This window comes from Anopheles stephensi, chromosome 3, assembly GCF_013141755.1.
Source record: "Anopheles stephensi strain Indian chromosome 3, UCI_ANSTEP_V1.0, whole genome shotgun sequence".
NCBI lineage: Eukaryota > Metazoa > Arthropoda > Insecta > Diptera > Culicidae > Anopheles > Anopheles stephensi.
Window position 1 is genome coordinate 22,749,348 of NC_050203.1, and position 24,429 is coordinate 22,773,776.

The 24,429-nt window shown below is 44.6% G+C and overlaps 7 protein-coding genes across 24 annotated transcripts in view; 4 read left to right on the plus strand and 3 right to left on the minus strand.

Moving 5' to 3' along the window:
- The first annotated feature begins 168 nt into the window (after positions 1 to 168).
- On the plus strand, positions 169 to 1,101 carry LOC118510561 (programmed cell death protein 5). The gene is made up of 2 exons (XM_036052545.1): positions 169 to 359; positions 559 to 1,101. The coding sequence occupies exons 1-2, from the start codon at positions 306 to 308 to the stop codon at positions 892 to 894; spliced, it is 390 nt and encodes a 129-aa protein (XP_035908438.1). The 5' UTR covers positions 169 to 305; the 3' UTR covers positions 895 to 1,101.
- On the minus strand, positions 1,083 to 3,212 carry LOC118510556 (protein disulfide-isomerase TMX3). Its single transcript, XM_036052538.1, has 3 exons — positions 2,962 to 3,212; positions 2,622 to 2,874; positions 1,083 to 2,525 (listed from the first exon to the last, which is right to left on the minus strand). Exons 1-3 carry the CDS (start codon positions 2,996 to 2,998, stop codon positions 1,529 to 1,531), a joined length of 1,287 nt encoding a protein of 428 aa, XP_035908431.1. The 5' UTR covers positions 2,999 to 3,212; the 3' UTR covers positions 1,083 to 1,528.
- Positions 3,213 to 3,444: 232 nt separating this feature from the next.
- On the plus strand, positions 3,445 to 4,603 carry LOC118510560 (nuclear envelope phosphatase-regulatory subunit 1 homolog). The gene is made up of 4 exons (XM_036052544.1): positions 3,445 to 3,718; positions 3,809 to 3,880; positions 3,952 to 4,086; positions 4,165 to 4,603. The coding sequence occupies exons 1-4, from the start codon at positions 3,688 to 3,690 to the stop codon at positions 4,329 to 4,331; spliced, it is 405 nt and encodes a 134-aa protein (XP_035908437.1). The 5' UTR covers positions 3,445 to 3,687; the 3' UTR covers positions 4,332 to 4,603.
- LOC118510557 (THO complex subunit 6) lies at positions 4,482 to 5,880 on the minus strand. The gene is made up of 3 exons (XM_036052539.1): positions 5,681 to 5,880; positions 5,197 to 5,604; positions 4,482 to 5,129 (listed from the first exon to the last, which is right to left on the minus strand). Exons 1-3 carry the CDS (start codon positions 5,788 to 5,790, stop codon positions 4,637 to 4,639), a joined length of 1,011 nt encoding a protein of 336 aa, XP_035908432.1. The 5' UTR covers positions 5,791 to 5,880; the 3' UTR covers positions 4,482 to 4,636.
- Positions 5,881 to 5,924: 44 nt separating this feature from the next.
- Positions 5,925 to 6,714, plus strand: LOC118510562 (transcription elongation factor SPT4). Its single transcript, XM_036052546.1, has 4 exons — positions 5,925 to 6,101; positions 6,176 to 6,282; positions 6,352 to 6,407; positions 6,487 to 6,714. The coding sequence occupies exons 1-4, from the start codon at positions 6,033 to 6,035 to the stop codon at positions 6,603 to 6,605; spliced, it is 351 nt and encodes a 116-aa protein (XP_035908439.1). The 5' UTR covers positions 5,925 to 6,032; the 3' UTR covers positions 6,606 to 6,714.
- Positions 6,715 to 6,965: 251 nt separating this feature from the next.
- Positions 6,966 to 8,617, minus strand: LOC118510559 (60S ribosomal protein L28). 2 transcript variants are annotated; one of them, XM_036052542.1, is made up of 4 exons: positions 8,465 to 8,617; positions 8,049 to 8,149; positions 7,544 to 7,669; positions 6,966 to 7,311 (listed from the first exon to the last, which is right to left on the minus strand). In XM_036052542.1, exons 1-4 carry the CDS (start codon positions 8,550 to 8,552, stop codon positions 7,063 to 7,065), a joined length of 564 nt encoding a protein of 187 aa, XP_035908435.1. In that variant the 5' UTR covers positions 8,553 to 8,617; the 3' UTR covers positions 6,966 to 7,062. The 2 variants fall into 2 exon arrangements, with proteins under 2 accessions (XP_035908435.1, XP_035908436.1); XM_036052543.1 differs by having other exon boundaries at positions 8,368 to 8,497.
- A 473-nt stretch (positions 8,618 to 9,090) lies between these two features.
- The window catches only part of LOC118509922 (actin-binding LIM protein 2), a 39,661-nt gene continuing 24,322 nt past the window's right edge, over positions 9,091 to 24,429 (plus strand). For 3 of the 17 annotated variants that reach the window (XR_004905950.1, XR_004905951.1, XM_036051250.1), the window contains exons 1-2: positions 9,093 to 9,282; positions 10,067 to 10,346. Coding sequence is in view for 15 of the 17 variants with exons in the window: in XM_036051250.1 (XP_035907143.1) it covers positions 10,343 to 10,346 (4 nt within the window). In the remaining 2 variants the exon portion in view is untranslated. Of the gene's footprint in view, positions 9,283 to 10,066; positions 10,347 to 24,429 lie in introns of all 17 variants that reach the window. The other 14 variants (XM_036051237.1, XM_036051253.1, XM_036051251.1 and 11 more) reach the window with 11 other exon arrangements.

Sequence of the window (24,429 nt, forward strand, 5' to 3'; positions counted from 1 at the left end):
CGCTCCATGATTCAATTTTAATGCTTCATTCGAAAAAAAAATTCCTCTACAATTTTGGTCCTTTTGATATCGTAATAAAAGCTGGATTTAAAAAAAAATGTAAATTACGTAAAAAAGAGGATTTAAAAAAATCTAATCACCCTGTAGCGCTGTCAAAGTAAATGTCAAACCGGTGGAGTAAAAAAAAAACATTGAGAAGAACAGTTTTGTTTTCGCACCCAATATAACCAACTCTGTCTGCTGTATGATAGTGTGATATTAAAGTTACTTTTCCGGGAGTGAAATTACAGACATAAAAAAACACGATGGACGATCCGGAACTTGATGCGATCCGTCAGCAACGGCTGCAGCAAATGCAGGTATACAACCGGACCCAAGCAGGCCATGCTTACTCATCGTGGGCAGCATGTGTGTGCCGCCTGCATATGATTAATCAACAATCTGCGCCGAATTGTCGCTATATTTAGTAAATCAGCTGTAACACGATGAATGAAACCTGTGACGATGAAGCAGTATCGATGAAAATTACTTCACTTTAATCGTCGTTTCCTCCCATAGGGCTCTAATCCGGAGCAACAGAAAGCTATGCAGGAGCAGCGGCAGGCGCAGGAGGAGATGAAGAATTCCATGCTGTCCCAGCTGCTCGATCAGGATGCACGTGCGCGGCTGAACACACTGAAGCTAAGCAAACCGGAAAAAGCGCAAATGGTGGAGGGTATGATCATCCGGATGGCACAGATGCGCCAGATCGGCGATAAGCTAGACGATGCAAGCCTCGTGAAGTTACTCGAAAGCCTCAACCAGCAGATGCCTCGGAGCAACTCAACGGTTAAGTTTGACCGGCGACGGGCTGCACTGGATTCGGACGATGATGATGATGATTATGGTATTTAAGCTTGCTTGTCTGTGTTGTGATTCTGTGCAACGTTTTCTGTCCGTCGCTTAGCTGCCAGCTCCTCAAATAACACGTAAAAGCCTTGGAAAAAGGTATAACAGCCCCGGAAGCAAAGGCCACCACGGCTTGTCATCACGCACCTCAATAAAACGCAATAACCACAACCGATCTCTGCATCGGCGCAGGATGTTTTGGGTAAAAATTAAGAGTTTCTCTTACATGTTTCATTCGTTGCTAAAAAAGAGAACATTCTAATCAGACACAGACATACACGCACACATACACACATACATGAACACGTACGAAACGCACCCGCCGCCGAACTGGGTTTTGGCAGTTTGGGTAGTCGGGATTTTAAAAATTGTCTAAAATGATCCTATTACCTTTCTGTTTACCTAAGTTTGTAGTATTAAGTCATTGGCGGTGACGCTTTGACTCACGCACGCCCGCCGGAAACGCCGGAATGGACAATTATTAATTATATCGAAGAGAAAACAAATCGAAAGTGTGGTATGACTAGAGTGAGAGTGAGGAAAACCTTCTTTTTCCTCTCGCAAGCGAAAAATGTCCTCCGATTCTTACGTTCTGCTGTCATGGAAACATGGCAGATTTGCCAAGACTACTGCGCTGCACTTACTCCTTCTTCTCGTGCCGCTGATCGGCACCGTCGTCCTCGTCCTCCGCATCGAGTATGTCCGCACAGCAGATGGAGTACATGATGAGCGAAAGGAAACCCAGCGGAAGACCGAACAGTACCGTCGTAAGTACCGGATTACCAATCCACATTTCGTACAGCGATGTTTTAGCCTCGAACCACGCACGGTAGATGCGCACCGGCAGCGAATTGCCACCGAACGTGGGAGCCGTCTGGTTGTGGATACTGTCCAGGAAGATTTCGATCGCTTCCGGCGTCAGCTGTAGTGGATCATCCTCCGGGATGTGATGCTCGTTAGTGGAAGCATTCAGCACGAGCAGATGCGGCGTCGGCAAGCTATCCATCGCGATCGACCGTGCCAGTTCCGGTGTGCCGACCCACCCGAACTGGAACCGGCCGTGATATTTGTGTTTGTTTTTGTGGACGAAAATTTCCACCATATCGCGGAACTCCTGCTCGTGGGCCGCTATTTCGCTCAGCTTGTTCTCCTCCACCACCGCCAGGACGAGGTATTTCTGGGTTTGCACGAGATGATGAATGTTGGTGCGCGTTACCTTCGGGAAGGTGGCAAAACGCTCTTCATTCACCCACCGGAACAGTGTTTCGTTCAGGTGTGCCGGTTCAATCCGCTCGAAGTTGTCCGAGTACGGGAAATAGTAGTGGCTGCGCTCCTTGTACACCAGTGCCGATGGGACGGTGTCCACATCAAAGTGCCGTTTAGCGATTTCGACCGAGGTAGCATAGAAGTAACCGTGCGCCTGGTACGATTCGGCCGCACTGTAAAACACGTCCCACAGCAACCCGGACTGTTTGCCGACGTAGGTGAAAAAGATCGGATTGTTCGACTTCAGTATGTCGATGCTGTCCGCCCGCGTTACCAGTTGCACCGGCGGACCGGACATCCGGTTTACAAAGTGAATCAACTCTTCCTTGGAACGTTCCCCATTGTACACATAGTCGTAAGGCCCTTTGACGCTGAAAAAAGAACATAGAAAACAAGCAGGATTAACAAACAAATTCTTTTCACACCACCACCACTGGGGTGTGGCTTTACTTCCTTAAGGTACTCACAAAATTATCGTCGGGTATGCGTTAACCTTAAAATGCTGTGCAACGGCTGTGAAGCGTGTACAATCGACCCGCCCAACACGTATGTTCGTGTTGTACAGAGCCTGTGCGACCAGGGCCCACACAGGTTCGAGTTTTTTGCAGTGGGCGCACCAAGGCGCATAAAACATCACGAACCATTGGCCCTCATTTCGTACGTCCAAAAACCGATCGCTTAGCTCTAGCACCCGGGAACTGTTGGCCAGCGTTATGCAAACTAGAAACGCGACAGTATAATTTAATTAAAGTACCAGCCATAAACAAGAAGGAATCGATTTTGTTTCGCTGCATGCATCATACTCACGGAACAGAGAAATCACAAGCTTCCACACCGTGTACATGTTGTTTGGTTCGGAAATAAAACCTTCGCAGCCAACAAATGGCAGATGGATGGTTATGGTCACTTCAATAGGCGGGCATGACAATGGAACTGGGAATTGTGATAAAGCAAAAGAAAATCTTTCGTTTTTCTAAACAATCACAAGAAGATTATGATCAAAATGCAAGGAAATTTTAATTTTCTGCTGGTTTTGCCCCTGATTGACAGTTCTCTGAAAGGGTCGTGTTTTGACAGCTTTAAGACGTAAAAACGGCTCCATGTACGAGGATACATAAGGACATCAATATTTTATAATAAATAACAAATATTCATCCCAACAAATAGAGCATGTTTAAAGTTTCCTATAAGAGAAGGGATATTTTCCGTTAGAAACCTCTGCTTTAATTCTTTTCAGTATTTAATTCTCAGCATTAAAAGGAATGTATCGCTTTCCTTTGACAAGACAGAACCTCCCACTGTGTCAAAGCGTGTTTGTTGTTTTTCGTTTTGCTTGCTCTCGCGCATTGCCTTTTCGCATCAACACAACAAGACCCCGCTCTAGCGTTGAGCGAGAAAAATCAGTAAATTCTTTACACCAAATATGCCGCAGGCTTAAAGAATATAGCGTAGTATCCATTTAGTGTAAGCACGCAGTTGTACCGCAAGGTATTAGTCATCGGATTCACAATTGCTCGCCGTAATCGCCCCAAAATGTCTCCTTCGGAAACGTCCGCTTGTGAGGGTAAGTTACGGGGGTGGGGGTTTTGGGTCGCATTCCGGGTCGTCGGATGGATTGACCGCTTTCTTTCCGTCCCCTTCCAACCGTTTGCAGATTTAAAAGCGTTCGAGAGAAGACTGACGGAAGTGATTGCCTGCCTGCAGCCACCGACACTAAGGTGGAGGCGTAAGTATTCGTTTGCTTAATCGTACGGAAAGCGCATACTTAGCAGGCTTGCCTTGGGGTGTTCATTTCAGTGCTCCTGGGTATAACGGCGTTGGTCACATTCATCGGTGCATTTTACTGGCTAACGGATCCACGCACCTCGATCGTACCGTTGATGGAATCGTTGCTGAATCATTCAATTTTCACCATATCAACCATCATTCTACGTAAGTAACACCTGCTTGAACCCCCAAAAGAATTGCTCCGTAATGCGCGATCGTAATCGTCTGTTTCTTTCCTTGCAGTGATCCTTTTCGTGTTCGGTATTCACAAGCTCGTGATTGCCCCACAAATTATTACGTCGCGCACGAAAAATGTACTGGCCGAGTTCAACATGTCCTGTGACGAAACGGGCAAGCTTATAGTTCGTCCTAGGCCCCAAAATAACTCCCGGTACATGGACATTAGTTAAGCTGGGCCACCCTTCCCCAAACCAGAAAACTTTACTACAGCTTGCCCACCCCACTTGACTTGTCGGCGCCGTGTAAATAGAAGCCAATTCAAACTCATTTTGTTGCTTCCTGACCAACCACCTCCATATATACACCACAGAGCAATCCGGTATCGAGTGACTTTTCCGATTAGTTTATTTAGTTTTCCTGCTGCACGCTCTACAGTTTGCGTGTTTGTACATTATACGCTTTTTGATTGAAAATAAACAGATTCAATTAAACAATCTCGTCACCCAACCTCCCTAAGGACCCGACATTACTGGGCTTATCTGGGCTTTACGCACGTGTTCAGAATGATGTCCCGGTAGGAAAAGTTCGTACACACATCGACCTGTGCCGAAGCGCCGGCAATCGACAGGAACCGGTACGGTTCCGTCTGCAACGCTACACTGTAGACCGATGAGCCGGAGGTTGGTATTTCGGCCGTAACATCTCCGTTAAAGTTGTACTGATAAAACTTCGGATAATCGCCACCGGCATAGATAAGATCATCGACAAACCCGGACACGTGCACCCGGTCGGGGAAATCGAAATCAGCGGTACAGTCGAGTGAGCGTAAATGCCATAGGGAAAATCGTGGTCCACCGCCACACACAAGCCAATCTTCCGTCATGGCGACGGTACCCTGCCAGCGGCCAAATTCGGAACGCTGTAAAGCTGGTTTCTTGTGAGGTTCAATTTTGGCGTAGGAATTCTTTTGTCGGCTGTCCCATAGCAGTATCGAGCCATCCTCGGAAGCAGTTGCCAGTTTATTTGAACTATAAAGAAAGGATGAATAATTTGTAAAAAAAAAGTTGTCTAAGGAACAAAGGTCTACTGACTTACCATCCCGTGACGCAGTGTATGTAGTCCGTATGTCCATGAAACTCCCGGCAAACCCTTCCATCCTCGAGCGAAACGCAGTACAGTACGTTATCGCCACAGCCGGCATACAGCCGATCGTCCCCATGGGTCAACCACATGTAGTTTACTTCGCTCATGTCTGCGCTTTCCGGAGGGGCAGGCAGCTTCACCGTCCACGCCTTCTTCCCAATCGAGCCCGATTTGCTGGACCACTGAAAGCCGCATATTTCACCGTTCAGTCCAACGATCAAGAAATCTTTGTGAAACGCCATGCTGTATATCGGACACCGGTCCGTAACGGGCAGTGTCTGCACAGGGATGGTGGGCAGTATGTCCAGTTCCATCGGTGTTGCTTCCGTTCCATTGCTAGAGGCCGTTATCCGTTCCACACTGCAAGCAGGCGTACAATCGTTTACGGTGAAGTGTATTTGAGGAGCAACGAAAGGATTGAAGAAAGCACACTTACCTGAACACAAATATTTCGCCGAAATTGCTACCACAAAACAGGAAGCGTCCATCGGTGGAGAGTGTTTGCGAGTGGATCGTGGTGTAATAGCAGCGGCCAATATCGATCATTTTTAGCGTTGCTGGAAAACTTGTGTTGTTTATTTGATGCTGCCCGGCGTCCTGCGAAAATGCCTACAACCGGCCAACGAACGTCAGCGAAAAGCCCTTTTATGAAACGTCAGTTGAGAAACGTCAAACGGTAGAAGCGTCAACATAAACAACGTAGGCTTTGGAAAACACGGCCGAAGGACGCGGTTCTGCATTGTCTGGTGTTAGTTTTTCCAGGAGTTTTAGCCCAAAATCCACTTGCAATGGCTTTCGACTCGATTCCGAAAGATCTTCGAGCGTTGCGAGCCTGCTTGGTGTGCTCGTTGATAAAGGTGAGTAAAACACTGGGCACATTTTATAGCTTGAAGGGGTTTAACCATCGATCGGGGTTTGCTCATATTTGTAGTCATTCGATCAGTTCGAAACGGACGGCTGTGATAACTGCGAAGACTTTCTACGGATGAAAAACAATCGGGAACAGGTGTACGACTGTACCAGCAACAATTTCGATGGGTGAGAAGCAATCTTCACTGGCTTGCTGGGCCACCACTTACTCACCAACCTTTTACCCTTTTTATGTAGAATGATTGCGGTTATGAGTCCGGACGATAGCTGGGTTTGCAAGTGGCAACGAATAAGTATGTACCGCCTCCGTACCGCCGCGTTTGAAAATGGCACAGTTTCACTGAACCGTTGGGAAACGCTTTGTTTTTGCAGGTCGCTTCACAAAAGGAATCTACGCCATATCCGTATCCGGAAGACTGCCGAACAGTATAATTAGGGAGATGAAGAATCGTGGCATTCCGTACCGGCCACGAGACACGAGTCAGCGATAGAATGTTGTCTTGTGGTCCTCCTTTTGTACTTCGTAATAAAGTGAATCATTTAAGTAAGAACTATACAAGATAAAAATAAATGAAACTCGTGACGCATTTGATAGGGAAACTTTGATTTTATTTGTTGCTTGAGATACCATTTATAGCTAACAATCTATAGGAAATGAATGCTAATGAAGGCTAATGGTTTAGCAATACAACTTTCATCTTGAATAACCGCTAGATGATTAGTTGATCCAGGACTTCATCCGTTTTTATCTGAAGCATTCAATTCATTTTCATTCGTTCATTCAGCAAGAACGTATCACGAACTATTTTTTCTCATGGGAAAATAAGTTGCTACCGAACACATCTTGGCGATTTAGTTTGGATGTGGTTTTATTTTTATCATTTCCCCAGCATGGACGTCCCCCTTTCAGTAGTGCTCTGACAGAACAAGCGTCCTCCCGAGTACACCTTACTCGGCCTTCTTGGGTGCCGCAGCGGTAGCACCAGCGGCAGGAGCGGCGGCCGGAGCAGCTCCAGCCTTACCCTTCCTGGCCTTCTTGGGACGCTGCGAACGAAGGATCGCACTGGCACGACGAAGAGCGGCCTGTCGCAGATCCGATCGGTACTTGCTGGCCTTGATCGTGTTGGAGATCTTCTTCAGCGTACGACGCGGACCCTGCTTCAGGGTCACCTTAACCGGCGCCTTGGCTGGCTTGTTCTGCAAGAATAGAGGAAAAACGGACACGGTTTGAGCTAAATGGGAAAAAGCTTTCCAGGAGACTTTGATCGCAGCCTAAATCGTTGTTGTAGTTTGAATTGTTTTATCAGAAAAAAGGGTAATGGACGTAGTCGTCAGCACTTTCGGTTAAACATATTCCTCACGTAAAACATAATTATCGAACTACAAAACACGCTCCACACACTACTACAATTGCATTTCGCGTACTTACAGCCATCCGCGCGCGCTTGTACACGAAGTTGATGCCCTTCTTCTCGGCCGGCGTAATGGTGATGGTCTTGCTGTGGACCAGCCCACTGTAGCGGTACGAGCTCAAGTTGGTCAGGTTGCCGGGCTCCTACAAAGAAGTTGGGTGGTTCTGGTGAGAATGAGAACCTATATTAACATCATATTAACGTCGTGTACTCGTTTCTAAGTTGAAACATCCGCTACACAAGGGCACGGTGCCGCCTCAAACTCGTCGCGGCGCACGTGGTTCAACAAAATGCCAAACGATGTGTGTGTTTGGCTTATTTCTTCGTTTACATCAGTAGTAGCAAATGTGACTTCATAAAGCTCAAGCTATGTTTGAGCAGTCAGAGATCTTGGTGATTAAATGATCATCATACGAAGAAGCGAACCAAACATGGCACCGCGCCCGCTCCGTTTTCCGTCGTGTAGCTTTAGATGTTTCCCCTTAAAGTATACAACCGGTCCGTGTAACGCGTCAAACTTACCGTGCTGAACGGCTTCCGGATGTTCTTCTGCTTCATCAGGTAGGCATGATGATCACGGATGATCAACCAGCTAAGGTGCGACGAGTCCATGGTACAAGCTTCTGCAAAACGAGAAAACAAAGATCACCACCATTAGAACACATTTTTACATTCACGCAAAGCACTTTCAGCCGCTGAACCCCGATGTACATTCAGCATCAAAGATGGCGCATGTCCGTTCCACGTGTGGTGTTGAGCACGGCACGAATTTTTAAACTGCACTAAAAACGCATTATTTGTGCTTGCACAACACCAAACCAAGAACAAAATTCTTGCTTACACCATCAGCTTCATTTTCCGCTAGCGATGAACTTGTAAACTTATAGTTTTGTTCCCATTTTACTAGTTTGCACCGTGAGCCGCACCGAGAAACTCACCTCTTGTGTTGGCTGACAAGATCGGAAAGACTTGCTGGTCGGTGTGATTTCCAGTTGAAGACGCGCACAGCCACACAACCGATGACATTTGGACGGATGTAGCGGCTTTTAGTACAAATCAAGCAAATCGAAACGGGTGCATTCTTTTCAAGCAAAACAAATGACAGCAACGAAATTCGGATTTTTTAATTTTGGTAAAATATAATTATTTTGGAAGGCGTTTATGAAATAAAATCATCGGTTTTGTTTGTTTAGTTGTAGAAAGCTTTTTAAATCGTGTTCTTATGTAAAACAAATTAAGAAACGTTCGACACTTTAAAAAAATCGATGTTTTGCGTCTTCGGAAATGTCATTCGCTTGGTAGGTGATCCACCGGGTCCGAATGCCTTCTTCTCAAATCTATTGTTTTAAGCCTTTTATTAATACATTTAGGCGCGTTGAATGCAAATAAATGCATTAAATTAAGTAGCAAATACATCCTGCACCAACACAGTTTCTTCAGCACATAAATAATCACAGAAACATTTTTAATTCAATTTTTAGTACTAAAAGCTTTTGTTTGACCGTCGGTACCGTTCCACTTGCCAGTGTGCATCGCCTGCCAAATCAATAACGGATCGCAGTTTGCACGGGGCTCGAGCATCAACACAATTGTGTTGTGTGTGGTTCGTTGCAGGCGGTACGGGAAATAGCGCTCCTGCAAGAAGCTTCTCTTCTCAAGTAAACCGTCTTCGTCGGTCGTTCTTTGTGAATTGTGTGAATTGTATGGTCAAAGGCAAGTGGGCGGGACGGGTAGCTCGAGGCGGCAGTGTTTAACGGTAATTGCGGTGTACCTTCGCCGAACAAAACGAGATCCCACCAGAGCCACCGTGTGTTCATTGATCGACGGTGGTGGCGTTGTTGGTAGTTTAATTTTCTTCGAATCGCTTTAAAGAAACCATCCCCCCTCGGTACCGGCTTATCATCAAATCGTCCTCTTATCACACGGGAGTTTAAATTTATTGTCCCTCGAGCAATTACCGGAGGCGGACGGATGCGGTTTCCTGTTTTCTCACATCACCATTAAGTTAGCAGCGTTTTGCAGTGGGAAACGCGTCAGGGAAAATTTTCGCCAGTTTTCCTCCCCACATTTACGTGTGCGTGTGGTGCTGTGTGTGTATGCGTTGCTCTCGGTTGCGGCATTACGTGCAAGTGTGTGTGTGTATACACGGGATGCGCCGACAATTGATGTGCGCAAAGTAGAAGAGATGTTCTGCTCTCTTGGTTGGTTGGTGTGTGCTTTTTTCGCGTGATTTTGAAGCAAAAATCAAATAAAAAAAAAAAACCGCCCGAAAAGCGTGCGTGAGAAGAAGGTAGCAAAAGTGACCTGTGCGAAAAAGTCATACAAGTGCTTTTAAACCACACCAAACGCAAATTGCAAGTGCACAGGAAGACGTCGTGACGTTCCCCGTACAGGAAAGCATCCGTTCGTTCGGCGGTTCGGGTGTTCCTGTGTGTGGCCTATCCCTGTTGTTCGGAAAAGAAGAGAAGGAAAAAACCTTTTCTCGGTGTGTGCAAAGCAGTTTTTGTAATTTAGCGTTTTTTTTCCTCCCATCATCGTAGCAGGCATCGAGATAGGAAGAAAAAGAAAAGTGAAAACGTAAAGCAGAACAACAGCCGAGGTGTTAATCGAAGTGAAGACCGGGGCAATAATCCGGCACCGTCGTGATCCAGCATAAAACGGGTGTACGACTCCCGGAAGGGTGATACACCGCCCGGAACGTAATACCCCGGCCAAAAAGGGGGAAGAGTGAAGCGCAAAGGAAAAGAGAAAAATCAACCTACCGAAGGAAACAACCCCGAAAGTCTAAAGCAGAATTGGAGGAAAAATCAAACAAAATGGGTAAGTGTATTTGTAGGGGTTGTTTGTGGCTGGATTAAGGGAGAAAATCGAGATAGAATGCGGGAAATGTGTGTGTGTGTTACCAGCAAAGCGGAATGTGAAGGAAAACGCCGTACCGTCTGTCAAAAAGGGGTCTTACTTGTGTGTGTGTGTGTGTGTGGGTTTCCACATTCAAAAGGGGGTGGTGATGGTGTGTGTGAATGGGAGTGGAAAACTCATTGAAGGTATGGAAAACGGTCATCCGAAGGAAACCGACTCCTTCGACTCCGGGTTTTAGATTTTCCAAAGGGGGAAATGAAATACCACCAATACACTCACACAGACACAGGCCATCAGATGATAAAGTTTTCCTTGGTTCGTAGTGTGTGTGTGTGTAGGTGAAAATGTCAGGTCTCGATGGGATGGGAAAATGCGTGAAAATGTTCTTGAGACATGATCGGCAAATTGTTTCAGAAAAGCTTCAGGTTTGTTTGGTTATGTAGTGTGGGGCCTGTTGCTTTGTGTTTGCTAATATTCATGCCAACTTTGACAACAGTTGGAAGTTTTATCTTTTTAGGTGAAAACCATGTCTACCGGGACGATATTAAAGCGCGCTTTCCTGGCACATCTTTTAAAGAGTGAAAGCAAAAGGTCATTCCGCTTGGTTTTGGTTGAAATGGTCACGTGAAGAAAATTGCAGTAAAAAAACTCGTATGAACTGCAACTGTCCGCGGAATTTCCTGATGGAAAAGTGTGCACCAAGCATTTTCCACACCACGGTCGTTACTTCAGCCAACGTGTCTACTAGCGCACGTGCCTTTTTGGTAACCAACAGTCCCCGGTACAAACGAGGAAAAGGAAAGAGAGATGGCCGAGTGAAGGAAAACGCGTGAGGAGATGTAGATTTTCTTTCCTCGTACGATCATTGCTCACGAGCTGCTGCACTCTGAAAACTCTGCTTACGTTGGATGATGCATCTCGTCGCTGCCGGTGCGGTGAAGATTTCCATCGGAACAGCAATCCAAATTCTTCCCTCCGGTAGAAAAGGCCACGCAAGGAAAGGAAAAAAGCATTCCCCCCAACCGGCCTCCTGGTCCCCCCCCTTGGCTTTACAGTGGGTCCATCAAATGTTTTATTTTCGGGGCGTAGTCCTCCGGCGACGGAGATCCCTCGGTAACGGGGATTCTAATTATAAATAGTGCGTGCGATGCGATGCCCTCTTCTCGCGATGTTCTTTCGCGATGTTGTTGCTGTTTGCGTCTGTTGGGGTGAGAAAAAATACTTCCTTTCCCCCATCGGTGGAGCAAAGGCACACCAAAAACTCCCTTCAAGTCGTCGCCGGCTTTCGTGGTGGAATCTGGAAAATGTGTACGTTTCTATGTGAGCTGGGATAGGAGCTTTTTCCTTGTATGTGTGTGTGTGGGGAGAATGAAAAACGGGAAAATTGTATGCCGGTGCACACACACACGCTTGTCAGCTGAATCGTTTACAGCACAAGGTTGGCTACTGCTGACTCTTTCCTGAGCAAACCTTCCAATCAAACTTCTCACTTTACTCACGGTGCGCTCTCGCATGGCCCTCACAATTACTGTGAGGTTAGAAAAAGGCGAATTAAATCAAACCGCTACAGCCGCGCCTTACTGCTGGACGAATGTAATCGATGGCTGGCGAGACTGGCGAACGACCGGACAGGAACAGTCCGGGGGGCAGGGTAGGTGGAAAATTGGAATTGAAGGAAAAAGTAGGCACGAGACTGTTTGGTGGAACCCTCCGAACCGTGGAGGGTTCTATTATCGATTTTTCCTTTCACCCTGGCAGCTGGTGGACGTGCCGAATGTGAAAATGCGGAAATATGGTATGGTAGAACTGGCTGGTTCCCGGATGTCTCGCCCGTTTTGGTGAATCTGCAAGCGGAAGCAGGGGTGGTGGAAAGTTATTGGGAGGGTGAAAAACGCCATTCTCGATCGTTTTCACTAACCCTTCTTGTTTCGTGCAGCTTTCTTTTCGCTTTATTCTTTCGATCGACGTTTTGAAATGTCATTTACACCGAAAGCGTTATGACTGAACCTTTCTGTAATAACGGAGGTTTAAGTTGGACCCGGGGACATTCCTGTCAGGTGGAATGCATATGCCCGCTTTTGAGCAGGTATTTGGCTTTGCATTCCATTTTTTTTTGTTCGCATCGTTTGAATATGACAGAAGTTTATGGTTGCTTTCCGGTATAGTCAATTAATTGAATATTTAATGACGAAGATAAGTTTTACGATGTATATTTTTGTTGATTAAAAAAAATCCTAGATGTGCAGTACTAAAAAAAATAAATCTGAAGCTACCTTGGCCTAGGAAGTGCTGTAGAAGTCATCTGAAGAAGTCTTGACATGACAGCGACCTGGAGTTTGCTGAATTTTATTTGCTGCAAAATGTTGAGGTCATCATAGATCATCATAGATCATAGATCTTTTTTGGTCCTCTTCTATTGCGTGCCTTACATATTTTAATCAGTATTAAACAGGTTCCATGTCTCAGAAACTTAAGTAAGTACTGGGATTCCCAGCTGAAGATGATCTCTGTGGAGAAGTTCTATCAGGCTGTAGTATGACATGATGGTATCCAACAACCTTGCGTGTAACTCAATACTTATGTTTTTGTCGATGTTGACTTTTGATCCAAAATAGGGTATGTTTTTGGTGACTTCAATTGTGATATCACCCTTGTGTTCTTCAATGTTTCTTAGTAAGGCCTCGTAATTCTCTTATCCGAGGATTCATATCACTTTCTCGATTCTGTGGAAAGTTTCTGTTACATAGGAGAGTGAAGGGTGTAAGTTATTTTCTGCAAGATGAGAGTACCTTTTAAAGTTTTAAACTTCAGTGAACCCTTTCCAGTGCTAGGCTGAGGTGAAGACATGTACATTAAATCGATTGAAGTAGAATGATTAGAGCTTCAGTTTTACAAAACCCCGTTTTAAACTGGATTGTCCACAACGATCGTGACCATAAACGATGATTCAATGTCCATGCCTATCTTATCTGCGTACAATAAATTCTTTGATAAGATCAGCAGGTGCCTCGCAAACGGACTCTGTCTCACATTGCTTATAAAGCTCATTCAAAGCTCCTTCAAATCTGTCAATGAAATTTTTATTTGGCAGCCTGTAGAATTGTTTCCACAAAAGATAGTCGCAGACAGGAAGTATTTTTGCTTTTTCCTTTAGACGAACAAGCAGTACTGCTGTTGCTTTAATGTGAAATTAACAAGATCACACACTTTGCGTGTTAAAAACTATACCAAAGCTTCAGATCCGGTTCAAGTGCTAAACGAACACTAGCCCGAAAATGTGTACACTTTCAGACCTACAGCATCACGAGCAAATTTTGCCAGTGGGGAGCCGCGTAGAGAGAGAGAGAGAGAGAGGGATGTGCTTCAAAACACTTGACAAGATGACGAGACAACCACAGGATGAGACCGATTATACCCCATCTAGCCGTTTTGCATGGAGAGGATGTGCACACGCACCCCAAACTCCCTGCAAAAAGGGGAGGAGGCCTTGAAATTGACGTCACGGCAGATTGTGATTACGAAGCCCCTTCTATAGCACACGACTTGTTGTTTGTTGTGGTGTATGTGTTCAAGCTGTGTTGAGCTTGAAAGATTCGAGAAAACTGTCGAAAAAGGTCGGATGATAGACCCTGCTCCGTACGAAGTACTGGTCGGTGGCAAGTGAATGTTGGCCGAGAGGTTGATCGGAAAGCTTGATCGCAAAAGTGGCGGCGGGTTTGGATTTATTTAGCGTGTTTACCAAACGACAAAAAAACGTCAACTCTCACCACCATCTCGCGTCGGTGTACATCCAATCCGTGAGATCGTGAGGATCGAAAATAGACGATGATGTGATAGATCGTGCCGCTTGCCTTTTTCAAACACGCAGACATGGTACATTCCATCGTCGATGCATTCAGGGGAGAATGGAGGAAAAGGAGCAGAGAGAGAGGGAGAGCATCAATCTGGCGATACTTGTCACAAGCCATAACAATCTCGATGCGGTTTTCCATCTTTATATATATCGCAGACGGAAGAGAAAGACCGACAAAACTAGTCTCGGGACGCGAGACGGTTTTCCGATGATGCAATTTTTCTCATGGCAAATTTTCGTGCCGTTTCGCAACCCGCGGGGGGCGGCGGAAAGGAATGTATGTATGTGCGCTTATGTCAGCCAAATACGCTGTCCTGCATCATCATCATCATCGTCGTCGTCATCGTTGCCGACCCGTCCGTAGGACAGGAAATGGCAATCCATCCATCTGTCGCAGAGATGGCAGTCGGCAAGGGGCGCCTTTTTGCCTGCTGCTGCACTGTAAAAGGGCCGATGGTTGGCAGGTTTTTACCGGTGGCCGGCGATGATGTCCGCTTTTGATCGAGTATCGGAGGCCCCGCAGGCAGTGTCGGACGGCTTTAAGACATGGCAATAAACAATCAACAGTAAACTGGAGCACACTTTGAAGAAGTGATAGAGCGATAGGGATAGAGATAAAGCGGGAGGAATAAAGATAGGAAGATGTACACCCGCCCGCCCGCCGCCCACCGGTGGGCCCTTCACGGCCCTTTTCCTCATTTACCAAAGGGGAAAGGTTCATTAGCCCTTGGCGGGGGTTTTTAAGCAGCACGTTGTATGAGTGCATCGGGCTGTTGTTTCGTGGTGTTGGTGTTTTGGATGGGGCAGTTCCCATATGTTGTGCTGTTGACTTCATAATGGAGATTCAATTAGTTAAAAACGGGGCCAAAGCAAGTGTGGTGGCATCAGCTTGATTGGTGATTGCTTTGCGGTTCGTTTATGGGGTTCGTTTTATGAATCACCATGAAACCAAGAACCGAACGAACGTCCGTTAAGCACGTTCTAAGCGTAAGAATATTTTGAAGAAGCAATTATATGTGATGGACAAATCGGGAAAGAATGGTGTATTGGTTTGTTGATACTGCTCTCTTACGAAGGGTAAAAATGTCTAATAATACATTAGATTACCAACATGACGTTTTTTCATGACGTAATTGAAGCAGTACATTATGACGTATGCTTTCATTACTCACAGCCCTCACACGTAGCGCAGCTCATCTAACAGTGAGTGAATCGGCTCATAAATACCAATCCAAAATTAGGTTAGCCGATGACTACATCGATTCCTTTTTTTTGTAAGCCATTAAACTGATCTATTTCCATACACAGCTGAAACATAATCCGCTACAAGCCATCCATCGGGTTAATAGCAGTAAATGGGTTTAAAGGAAATTCACCCCAAAATCACCCAAAACCCGCGCTCTGCCCAAACACAATCCATCATTACGACGCGTATCATCTTTCTGCAATTGATGCAAATGCTAGTTTTTTTTGTTTTATTACAGGTGGATGTAAATTAAAGCGCTAAACAAAAAAAAAAAAAACAGCACCAACTCGACACCTTTCTGCTGTTCCAATTTACTGTCAACAACTAGAGCATAAAAATACAAACATTTATTCCACCGCGAAACACGTGTGTGCGCGTGTGTGTTTGGCGGGAACGAAACCTCCCTTCCGGTCCTCCCTTGTAGCTTTGCATCCTACCAGGTGCAAAACAAAGCCCTCCCCCCTCTCTTGCGTCAACTATGCCCCACTTCCCTCCACCGAACCGGAACCTTCTTCCCACCCCTTTGGCGATCATTAAACATAACCAACAAAATGAAGAATAAAAAAAACGGACGCACACAAACACTACGTCAGCGCACGATGTGGAAGTTGATTGATGAAGTTTTGTCCCTAATTTTTCTGTGTGTGTGCCTCTCCGCTGCTGACGTTGCTCACGTCTGGTGTGTTTTTTCCCCCTTTTTATCCCCACTTTTATTACCCTTCATAAGGGTTGTGGGAGTCGTTTTACCCCTTTTTTAAAGCCGTTGGGGACTTTATACCTTAACTATGTTGTTTTACTTAAAAAGGCTTAATTTTTGGGTTGCTGCTGTTGCTCAATTTACGGTACAATTAGTACACGGTGATTGGCTGGCTTAGCTTAGTTAGACTACTGATTTCGACAGTTCGCTTTTGTCGTTATTTGAGGTGAATTCGAGTGGTATATTTTGAACTCGTGATTAGCGATCCGTAACGTACACTTGTCACGAGACTCACTAGAGGGTTTCGCTTTTATTTTTGGCAAATTCCTCAAACAAGTCCAGCTATTGGATAGGAGTTCTACATTTATGGAGATGTCTTCCATTAAAAAAAAAAAATATTTAGCACCAATTTTGTGACAGAAGAGTCACCTTTACTGCAACAAAATGGAAAGTCTTACCAGCAAGAGCTAAAGTGCGATCCTCCGGGAGGGAAAATCAAAGCATGGCGAAAGCTACCTTCTCTTGTACTACCCAGCTACAATGTGATAATTGCCCTCAAATGGCAATGATCTTCTCGGCTTTCTCACCTTTTCGCAAGCTACACATTGTATGCACCACACTGGTGATGGGACGATGATCGTGATCTTTCTCGTATAGGTTTCGAGCGGTGAGCCTCAACCGTGATGGTTGTTGTTGCTGATCGCGGTGAAAAGGTTGTTCAGATTGCTATGTGCCTCAACTATTCTTCACCTTTCTTCTCCCCAGTTACGCTGTGTTGCCGTTTTGCGAAATTGAAGGGAAGATAGCAAGAAAAAGAAGGGCTTGTATGCAGACGCCATGATGGTGGCCATAAGAAGAGATTGATGGAAAATCTCTTCAGAAAACCCTTAAATGTTTGAGTATTTTTGTAAATTTAATTCTCTGAGGATTTATTGTACAATAGAATGATATGATCGAAATAATTGGAAGCCCCTGTATCCTCTCAGCTATTACTGATGTATTCAAGACTCTAGAAATCGAGCGAAAAACACACACCAAACAGCACTCAAGCAACTTCACCCCATAAAGGGTTAACCTCCCTGTACCGCAACATAATGCGAAAAGGAAATGGAGGAAAAGTCCATCCACCTATGAAGAAATGGTGTACTCCGCGTGCCCACTAATGCACACGCATAGAGTGGAAAGATTCCGTCGATGGCCCTTTCCCGAAGCCGGTACGGGAACGAAATTAGGTCTAAAAACCAATTTCTCTACTCCTTCTCGCCTTCACCAGTCCATATTACGGCCACCGGTCGCACCTATGACCCAAGACGGCGCCAGTCAACGAAACACTCCGAAACGAAGGGATAAATCCTCAACCTTTGCCTGCCCAGAAGATCACCGTACGCACTTGTCTGTCGGCTCACTTCGCTGCCACTTCTCTGAAATTGATGGACTTTTCAGAGGGTGCTTTGGCCACCTCCCATCCGGTCGTCTAACGATTGACCGACTTGTGCAAAGCCCATTCTTACTCTACTTACGCCGGTACAAGCTGTTATGCTGCTTGTCGAGCGAGAAATCCGAACGGAGTAGAGTCCCGAATTTTGGATGCGCTTTTTCCGTCCAACGCTCTGGTTGCTTGTTGGTTCGGCAGCTATGTTGCCAGTTGCCAGTGTTGCGTTTGCTATTTGGTCCGGATCTGCCTTTAATTGACGCTCGTTAACGGCACGGCCGGAATGAAGTTTGACCGCTGATGAAGTGTTGGAGGGTTTTTGTGCTTGACGTTCCTATTTTTATGCTCACAACTGGTGGTGAGGTGAAGACCGGGGGTTCCGGGGCTTTTGGTTTGTCGAGGAAGGGCACAAATTTCTATTAAGTACTGGGGACCTACTTACGGCTGCGTCGAATCGAATTCCCAAAATTGGGAGTTTCTCCCTTTGGTTAATTTCGTGCTCACTGCCATTTGCTGCTTCCCCGTGTGGTGCGCTGGGGAATGAGATTTCTTCAATGGGGTTGTTAGGTTTAATAGTGTGAAGCGAATTCCGTCTTGATTCGGTTCTGTTTTTTTGCTTTCTCTGTCAGATGAATCCACTTACCATGGTTGGTGACAGGGCTGGTTGACGGGGCGGAAAACGAATGATACTTTTTGCCTCTGCCATTCGCTACTTCCGGTGGCGAGTGTAATAAGACGTGTTTTACACACAACCTCCCCTGTTTTCCGAAAAAGAGAACCCGTTTTCCGTGTGTGTGTGAGAAAAAAAAGGAGAAAACAATCCACGTGTGTGCACTCTGGCGGTTGTAGGCGATGCATTAGATTGAGGCCATTTCTTTTCGACCATTACCACTACTCACGTTTAACGAGCGATCGGCGAGGGTGTTTGGCTGTGTTTGTTTATTATGTGCAAAAAATTTATTATAATTGTACTTCGGCAATTCAAAAAAAAGCGTTGCAATGGTAACGTTGCTGACTGCACCTTCAATTATTTACTTCTGTTTTTCACCGGTTTTTGGTGAGATCGTTTGTTTGTGGGTAGTTGTGGCAAATTTACCCTCTTGGGAAATCAGTCAGCTGATTTGCTATTGTGGGAGGTTTTTATTTACCTGGTTTGTTGTAGGTTGAGTGCTTGTTTACCAGGTTTTACGTTTTACCAGGTTTTAATTGGATTGGGTATTTTTATTGCAGTTTTGCTTCCTTATGTTTCTGCATTTCTTAGTTAACGTTACCAAATTGGCTTTAAAGATACATTACAAGCATCGGGTTTGATGATTATCTTTAGCAAAAATACACAAGTTCTTGTCACTTCTTTTAAACATTTATTTATTTATTTACTTATATAATCATAATCGTCTTGATATAGAAAATTGAACCTTAAGAGATCTTGGTCAGCTATTTCTGGCTGATTTATTGTTTTACACTTTCAGCTCTTAGCACGGCGTGACTATCTGGATTGGATTGAATATCCGCTCCGTTTGAAGACCGTTGCTATTGGAAAATTGTTATTTTATTGTTCAATTCTTTGAACAACTGTTTTCTGTTGTTATGTTATGTTTAGTTATATGTTTGTTATCAATTTTTTATATATTTTCATAAATTTATTTGTAAATTTATTTATTCATTTATTTATTTTGTTTTTACTTATTTAAAAAATAAATAATACATTAGTTCATGGAAAACCAAAAAAAGAAGAAAAACAATAAAACAATATAAAACAATAATAACGTCTTGGCTATGATTATAGAAAAAAAAATAGCACTAGAGTTGCTTTTTTTAGACACTATAAAAACAATTTTAAATTATCGACAAATAAAAAAAAAATTGAATATTTCACTCTTAACAGTAAATAGTTTATAACAATAATTTAAAACAGTTATTTCAATGAATTTTCCCAGTTAAATGATAAATGTTATTTTTGGTTAATTGATTTTATTTTTATCTATGTTTTATTAATTTATTTCAGGCTTATTAAATTTCCTTAAACCTAAATTCCTTTTAATACTTTTAATTTAAGTTAAAGCCTATATAAATGAACAAAAAGACGAATCAAATTGGAATAGGTGTCGTAGCGACCTTGAAAATTTGTGTCGTTTTTATTTCTCCTCCATTCTGTTTACATTCGGGTTTGCAAATCTTATCCCGCTTGTATAATAATCCTATTGCATAATAATGCTTGCAGTACACGTTACATGGTTCAGCCGTTTTTTTTATCGCGTTTGCGTACATAATTCCCTTGAAAATCGAAAGTAACTGCCTCTTATCTAGCCTCACAGCTCTAACGAGAATCGAGTACGGTGCATGTGAACATGCAATCGTTTTTCGTTTACCCCTTCATTCGGTTTCGGAAGTTTCTTCTTTGCAAAACTGCGGTGCAATCTATACACCCCCTACTTTGCTTGCCTAAACGGTGGTAATGGATCAAGGCTTTTTTAAAAGTGCCTTATCGCAATGCACCACCCTCTCAAAGAACTGAGTGGGCTTTAGTTGTCCTTGTACAACAAAACAGGTTAAACTATGTGTAAACTGCTTTCCTCGAACCGCGGTAAAATAAGCTCCCGACTCCTTCTAAACTATCAATTTTGTTTCGGATGCATTTGAGTTGCTAGCGAACCATTTTCCAATGTTTCTCCAGTCGCAATGCCTTTAAGAAACCTGTTTTTTTTTTGGCTCGCAACAATATCGCGGTTGTATGGCTGCATGTTTTTGTGTGTCAATTTTCAAGCCGTCTGTGTCACACGACAACCAGGGTAAAGGTCTTGACTGCTTCGGCAGAGCTAAGTGAATGGGCTGTCTCCGACGTTGCCTTTCCATCGGTCCACTGCAAGCTGTTTTGGGGAACGTCGTTACGGTCAAGGTGATAAGAGCACGCAAATGAGACACCGGTTGTGACGGTTACGTAGCGCGCTATTCGAAAGGAAGATCGTTGATGGTGTTGATTTGATTCGCTGTACGTAAATGTATATTCATAATCAAACATTTCGTTGGTGTGTGGTTTGGCTGTTGCACAAGTCGTCAAGAGGGTTGAAATTGGTTAGAGCAACCCCTGGAGGTCATCATCCGCCCCTAGATGGAACATGCAACCGATCGCACTCACGCACACACACTTAGAACAAGGGGGGAAGATGATAATCAGGAAAAATCCCTCATCGTATGTACGTAAGCCTCATGGGTCTGCTGTGATCGAGCCATGATCGACGAGGCAGGTTAAAGTATGTACGTGTGAGTCTTATTCACCTGCATATAAGAGGCTTCAGAATTGATTATTTGCATGCTACACAGACAACTTGTTGGGCCAGAACCACCAAAAAATCCCTTTTAGGGACGGACAACACACTCACCAAAGTAATAGTTGCGTTAAGTGATATCTACCCTAACACAGTAAAAAACGCAGGTTGACACGCACACAAAAACGGCCAGACGAATATCTCCGCACATGACGACGCCACTCGGAATTGCGTATGCAAATAGAGCTCTCGAAGCACAGAACCCAGTTTTTTGAGCACAACGACGGCAAAGGGTGGGCACCAACAAAAAAAGGAACAGAATGGAAATGTCATGCTCTGCTGTTCAGTGATCGACCGGTTGGGACTAGGCGAGATGGGTGATCATCATCGTTGTTTTGTGGCTGAGTTGGTCAGTCGGTCAGATTCGTCATGGCTCGTGTTTTTTGTTTCTTTCCTCAACAATACCAACTCGTTTTGATGATAGATCGATGTGTTGTGTCTCGTGGAGGGGATCACCTTGCCCACCCTAGACAACTCCGCAGTGTCCCCAGAAAACCGAACTGACAGATTGTGAATGACAGATAGTCGCCGTGTGCATTTGTAGGAAAGTCAATGGGGACGATGCTTTGAAATCAGCAGCTCCTTCACGCGAACCCTTGAAACTCTTACTCTTATCGCAAAACGTGGCGCAAACTAAAATGAACTTAACGAGGAAAAGAAGAAACCGCGAGTTGAAATAACCTGAACGCTGCACCGCAACTGATAACGGCACGCAACGAACATGGCACGTTTTGAGGAGTTTTGTTAACTCAAAGCCGAGGAAAGATACGGTACGGTCGTTCGTCGTTCTCGTACGGGATGTCACCGGGTAACCGGCATTTACTGTGGTGCTCTGATAGTGGCCGACAGTAGTAGTAGTATTGGCTGCAGCAACCGGAGTAGTGGGTTGAGGTGACGGATAATCGAAAAACGGGCGGAACGTGCGAGATAGAGAGGAGTCTATACATGTGCCGCGAATGGACGCCTCGCACACATATGTTTATAATCGTCGGGCCCCACGATGATGTCATCAGCCGGGGCGGGAGTAATATTTGATTTGGTTACATCACTTTCGGACAAACACAGCAGCAGCAGCAGCAGCAGGAATAGGGCAAAGACACACGAGTACGTGGCAACGGTGGTAGAGTATCGCGATCAGAATTGAAAACAAAAACACAATCGGTTTTTTTTGCTGCAAAAAAAAAACGTTGCGTTGTGGGATGTTGAACATGGACGCAGCAAGACAAAACAGTAGTGATGCAGCGATATTTTTTTGCATGTATTGCATTTGGAGTTTCTGATTGTCTTTTGGTTGCGGTCTTTGGGGATCTAGATCTTTCATTCGTTTGAGATTTTTTTGTATAGCAATCTCTTTGATTGTAGCCATGAAAACCAGCCATAAAAGCCAATGCTTGAGGGTTGGCAATATCGTTGACTTTTAACTTGGACAATCTGAAGAAGCGTTATGGTCTAATGCCTAGACGCTTTGTTTAGTACGCACGAGGATAATGTATCGAATCTCATCTGGACTTCTCCTCTCCGGCCCAGTGGTAAAAGAATGGTACCTTCTTCTCTTGAGCAGGTTAAAGAAGAAGATAACAGCTTGATTTCGTATTAGATTAAGATATTAAATTGAGATTTTGTTAGACTATAATGAAAATAATAACTACCTGTAATTAATAAGTAAATATTTATATTGAGTCCTTAGTTTTGGTCATGGACGTTATTTTTACATAGGTCCAGAACACCATTTTTTCAAGGTCCAGAAACACCTTGAACATTGCATATCTGTAGGCGTTTGAAATTTAAATCGCGACGAGCTATTGGATCGCATCGTAATTTAGGCTGCGGACGGAATAACATGCCGTACTTATGACATTTTCTGTCCTTGGTTTAGGTCATTAGCTCTAATAGCTGTATTCAGTGAGTAACGGCTGTATAAAGTAATTAAAAATTTTGAATTATAACGATACAAAACGATACTCCTATTAAGGTTTGGGTCGACCGGTGTCATTTTAATGACGTGTCCAGCCTACCACAAGCGGTAACGTCACTTTACACCTGGGAGAGCCCATCTTTAAAAAAGCTAGCAACCCTATTTGTTTTTCTTTCCTCTTGTTTGTTTTCATTCAGAAAAAAACGACCCGGGTCGTAAAAGAAAAAGCGTCCCGTGCTAATGGTCGCGATAAGAACCTTGTTTTATCTCTCTATTATGCCCCAGCCGATAATGGTCTGCTCCAGTCCTTCAAAGATGACGCCATCCCCTAGGATGGCCATGGGCAATGAAAGCACACTAGCACACTAACCATAAAATGAAGCGAACCGGGCTAATAATATTAGTGACAAAATGGCAAAGGTTAACGTGTGCCGCCGGAACCACCGCGCACAGTGCACATAGTGGGTGGATGATGCGGTTGATTGCATTTTCTGTTTTCATTTTCCTGCCATCATCAATTGTGTGGTGTGTGTGTGTATGTTAGTTTGGATGTTAAGGTTCGATGACGGAATCGATGGAGTTGCAGGAGAATCGATCTTTTGCATTTGGGAGCCACACGCTTCCCATGCCCAGTCCCCATCCACAACTCTCAGGAACAATGAAAACCACCGTCGTCTCGTGCTACTGGTGGAAAGTAGTCAACCAGAACCACCATTCATCGCACAACCGCTCCCAGTCTTCCCCAATGTTCGGAGCGGATCTCCAAGTCAACCCACCTACATCGCCTCGGACAGGAGCGTGAAAAGTGTCAGCTGGAGTTGGGGAAGAGTACGTATTATTGCATCGTAAATTAGATGAAGCCAGACCATTTTATGGTTGGAGTTTTTATTTCTCCCTTACCACCAACTACTGTGGAGATCGTTTAGGTTGAAACCCCCGCCAATAGGAGGTAGTGGCGCGGTGCAACCCTCATTATCTCCATTGAGCGAAGATTTGGTTAAATAAGACATAAATAAAAGCGGAACAAAAAAGGAAAATCAGAGTCACCCGGGCCGGCCGGGTGGGAAAACCAGATGGACCGTTGCGCCACCGTTGTTGTGGGTGATTTTTCACGGTTCGATGACAATGTTGTCGTCAGCAAATGGGGGAAATGGGGGTTCTGTCGTGGTGGAAAGGGTCTTTTTGTAATTTCTCCACTTTGCTTTGTTTATACTTTGTGGAGGTGGTGGTGGTGTGTAAATTTTCCAAATCAAGACCATTTTGGGGATGATCGCGCGTATTTTGTTTTTCTTCAATTTCCCAATCTTTGGTGTGTGGAATGCTCCAACGTTGGAAAGGAATTTGATAAATTTCAACGCCATTCGGTTTGCTTCCAAATTGGAGATTGCCACTGGAGACACTGCCGGTCCGGGGAACGTTCGGGAGGGCATAACGAATTTCATTCCAGATTTCTTTGGGGATCGAGCGAACGATAGGCGAAAGTTTGGAGCGTGAATGAAAAACGATCTACAATCTCAAGTATGGAGTGTGAAAATTTGAATTATGGTGGCAATTTGGTACCAATCTCCTTCCCAT

Bases quoted from the DNA above. Each gene is read 5' to 3' on its own strand.
- LOC118510557 (XM_036052539.1), bottom strand. From the start codon at position 5,790: ATGATCGATATTGGCCGCTGCTATTACACCACGATCCACTCGCAAACA. The intron at 5,605-5,680 runs GTAAGTGTGCTT...GCCTGCTTGCAG, and splicing joins GGCGAAATATTTGTGTTCAG to TGTGGAACGGATAACGGCCT. The intron at 5,130-5,196 runs GTAAGTCAGTAG...CTTTCTTTATAG, and splicing joins ATACACTGCGTCACGGGATG to TTCAAATAAACTGGCAACTG.
- LOC118510562 (XM_036052546.1), top strand. From the start codon at position 6,033: ATGGCTTTCGACTCGATTCCGAAAGATCTTCGAGCGTTGCGAGCCTGC. The intron at 6,102-6,175 runs GTGAGTAAAACA...TCATATTTGTAG, and splicing joins TGGTGTGCTCGTTGATAAAG to TCATTCGATCAGTTCGAAAC. The intron at 6,283-6,351 runs GTGAGAAGCAAT...CTTTTTATGTAG, and splicing joins ACCAGCAACAATTTCGATGG to AATGATTGCGGTTATGAGTC.
- LOC118510561 (XM_036052545.1), top strand. From the start codon at position 306: ATGGACGATCCGGAACTTGATGCGATCCGTCAGCAACGGCTGCAGCAA. The intron at 360-558 runs GTATACAACCGG...TTCCTCCCATAG, and splicing joins AACGGCTGCAGCAAATGCAG to GGCTCTAATCCGGAGCAACA.
- LOC118510559 (XM_036052542.1), bottom strand. From the start codon at position 8,552: ATGTCATCGGTTGTGTGGCTGTGCGCGTCTTCAACTGGAAATCACACC. The intron at 8,150-8,464 runs GTGAGTTTCTCG...CTCGTTTTGCAG, and splicing joins CTTGTCAGCCAACACAAGAG to AAGCTTGTACCATGGACTCG. The intron at 7,670-8,048 runs GTAAGTTTGACG...ACTTCTTTGTAG, and splicing joins TCCGGAAGCCGTTCAGCACG to GAGCCCGGCAACCTGACCAA.
- LOC118510560 (XM_036052544.1), top strand. From the start codon at position 3,688: ATGTCTCCTTCGGAAACGTCCGCTTGTGAGG. The intron at 3,719-3,808 runs GTAAGTTACGGG...AACCGTTTGCAG, and splicing joins GGAAACGTCCGCTTGTGAGG to ATTTAAAAGCGTTCGAGAGA. The intron at 4,087-4,164 runs GTAAGTAACACC...CTTTCCTTGCAG, and splicing joins CATATCAACCATCATTCTAC to TGATCCTTTTCGTGTTCGGT.
- LOC118510556 (XM_036052538.1), bottom strand. From the start codon at position 2,998: ATGTACACGGTGTGGAAGCTTGTGATTTCTCTGTTCC. The intron at 2,875-2,961 runs GTGAGTATGATG...TCGCGTTTCTAG, and splicing joins GCTTGTGATTTCTCTGTTCC to TTTGCATAACGCTGGCCAAC. The intron at 2,526-2,621 runs GTGAGTACCTTA...TTCTTTTTTCAG, and splicing joins GCATACCCGACGATAATTTT to CGTCAAAGGGCCTTACGACT.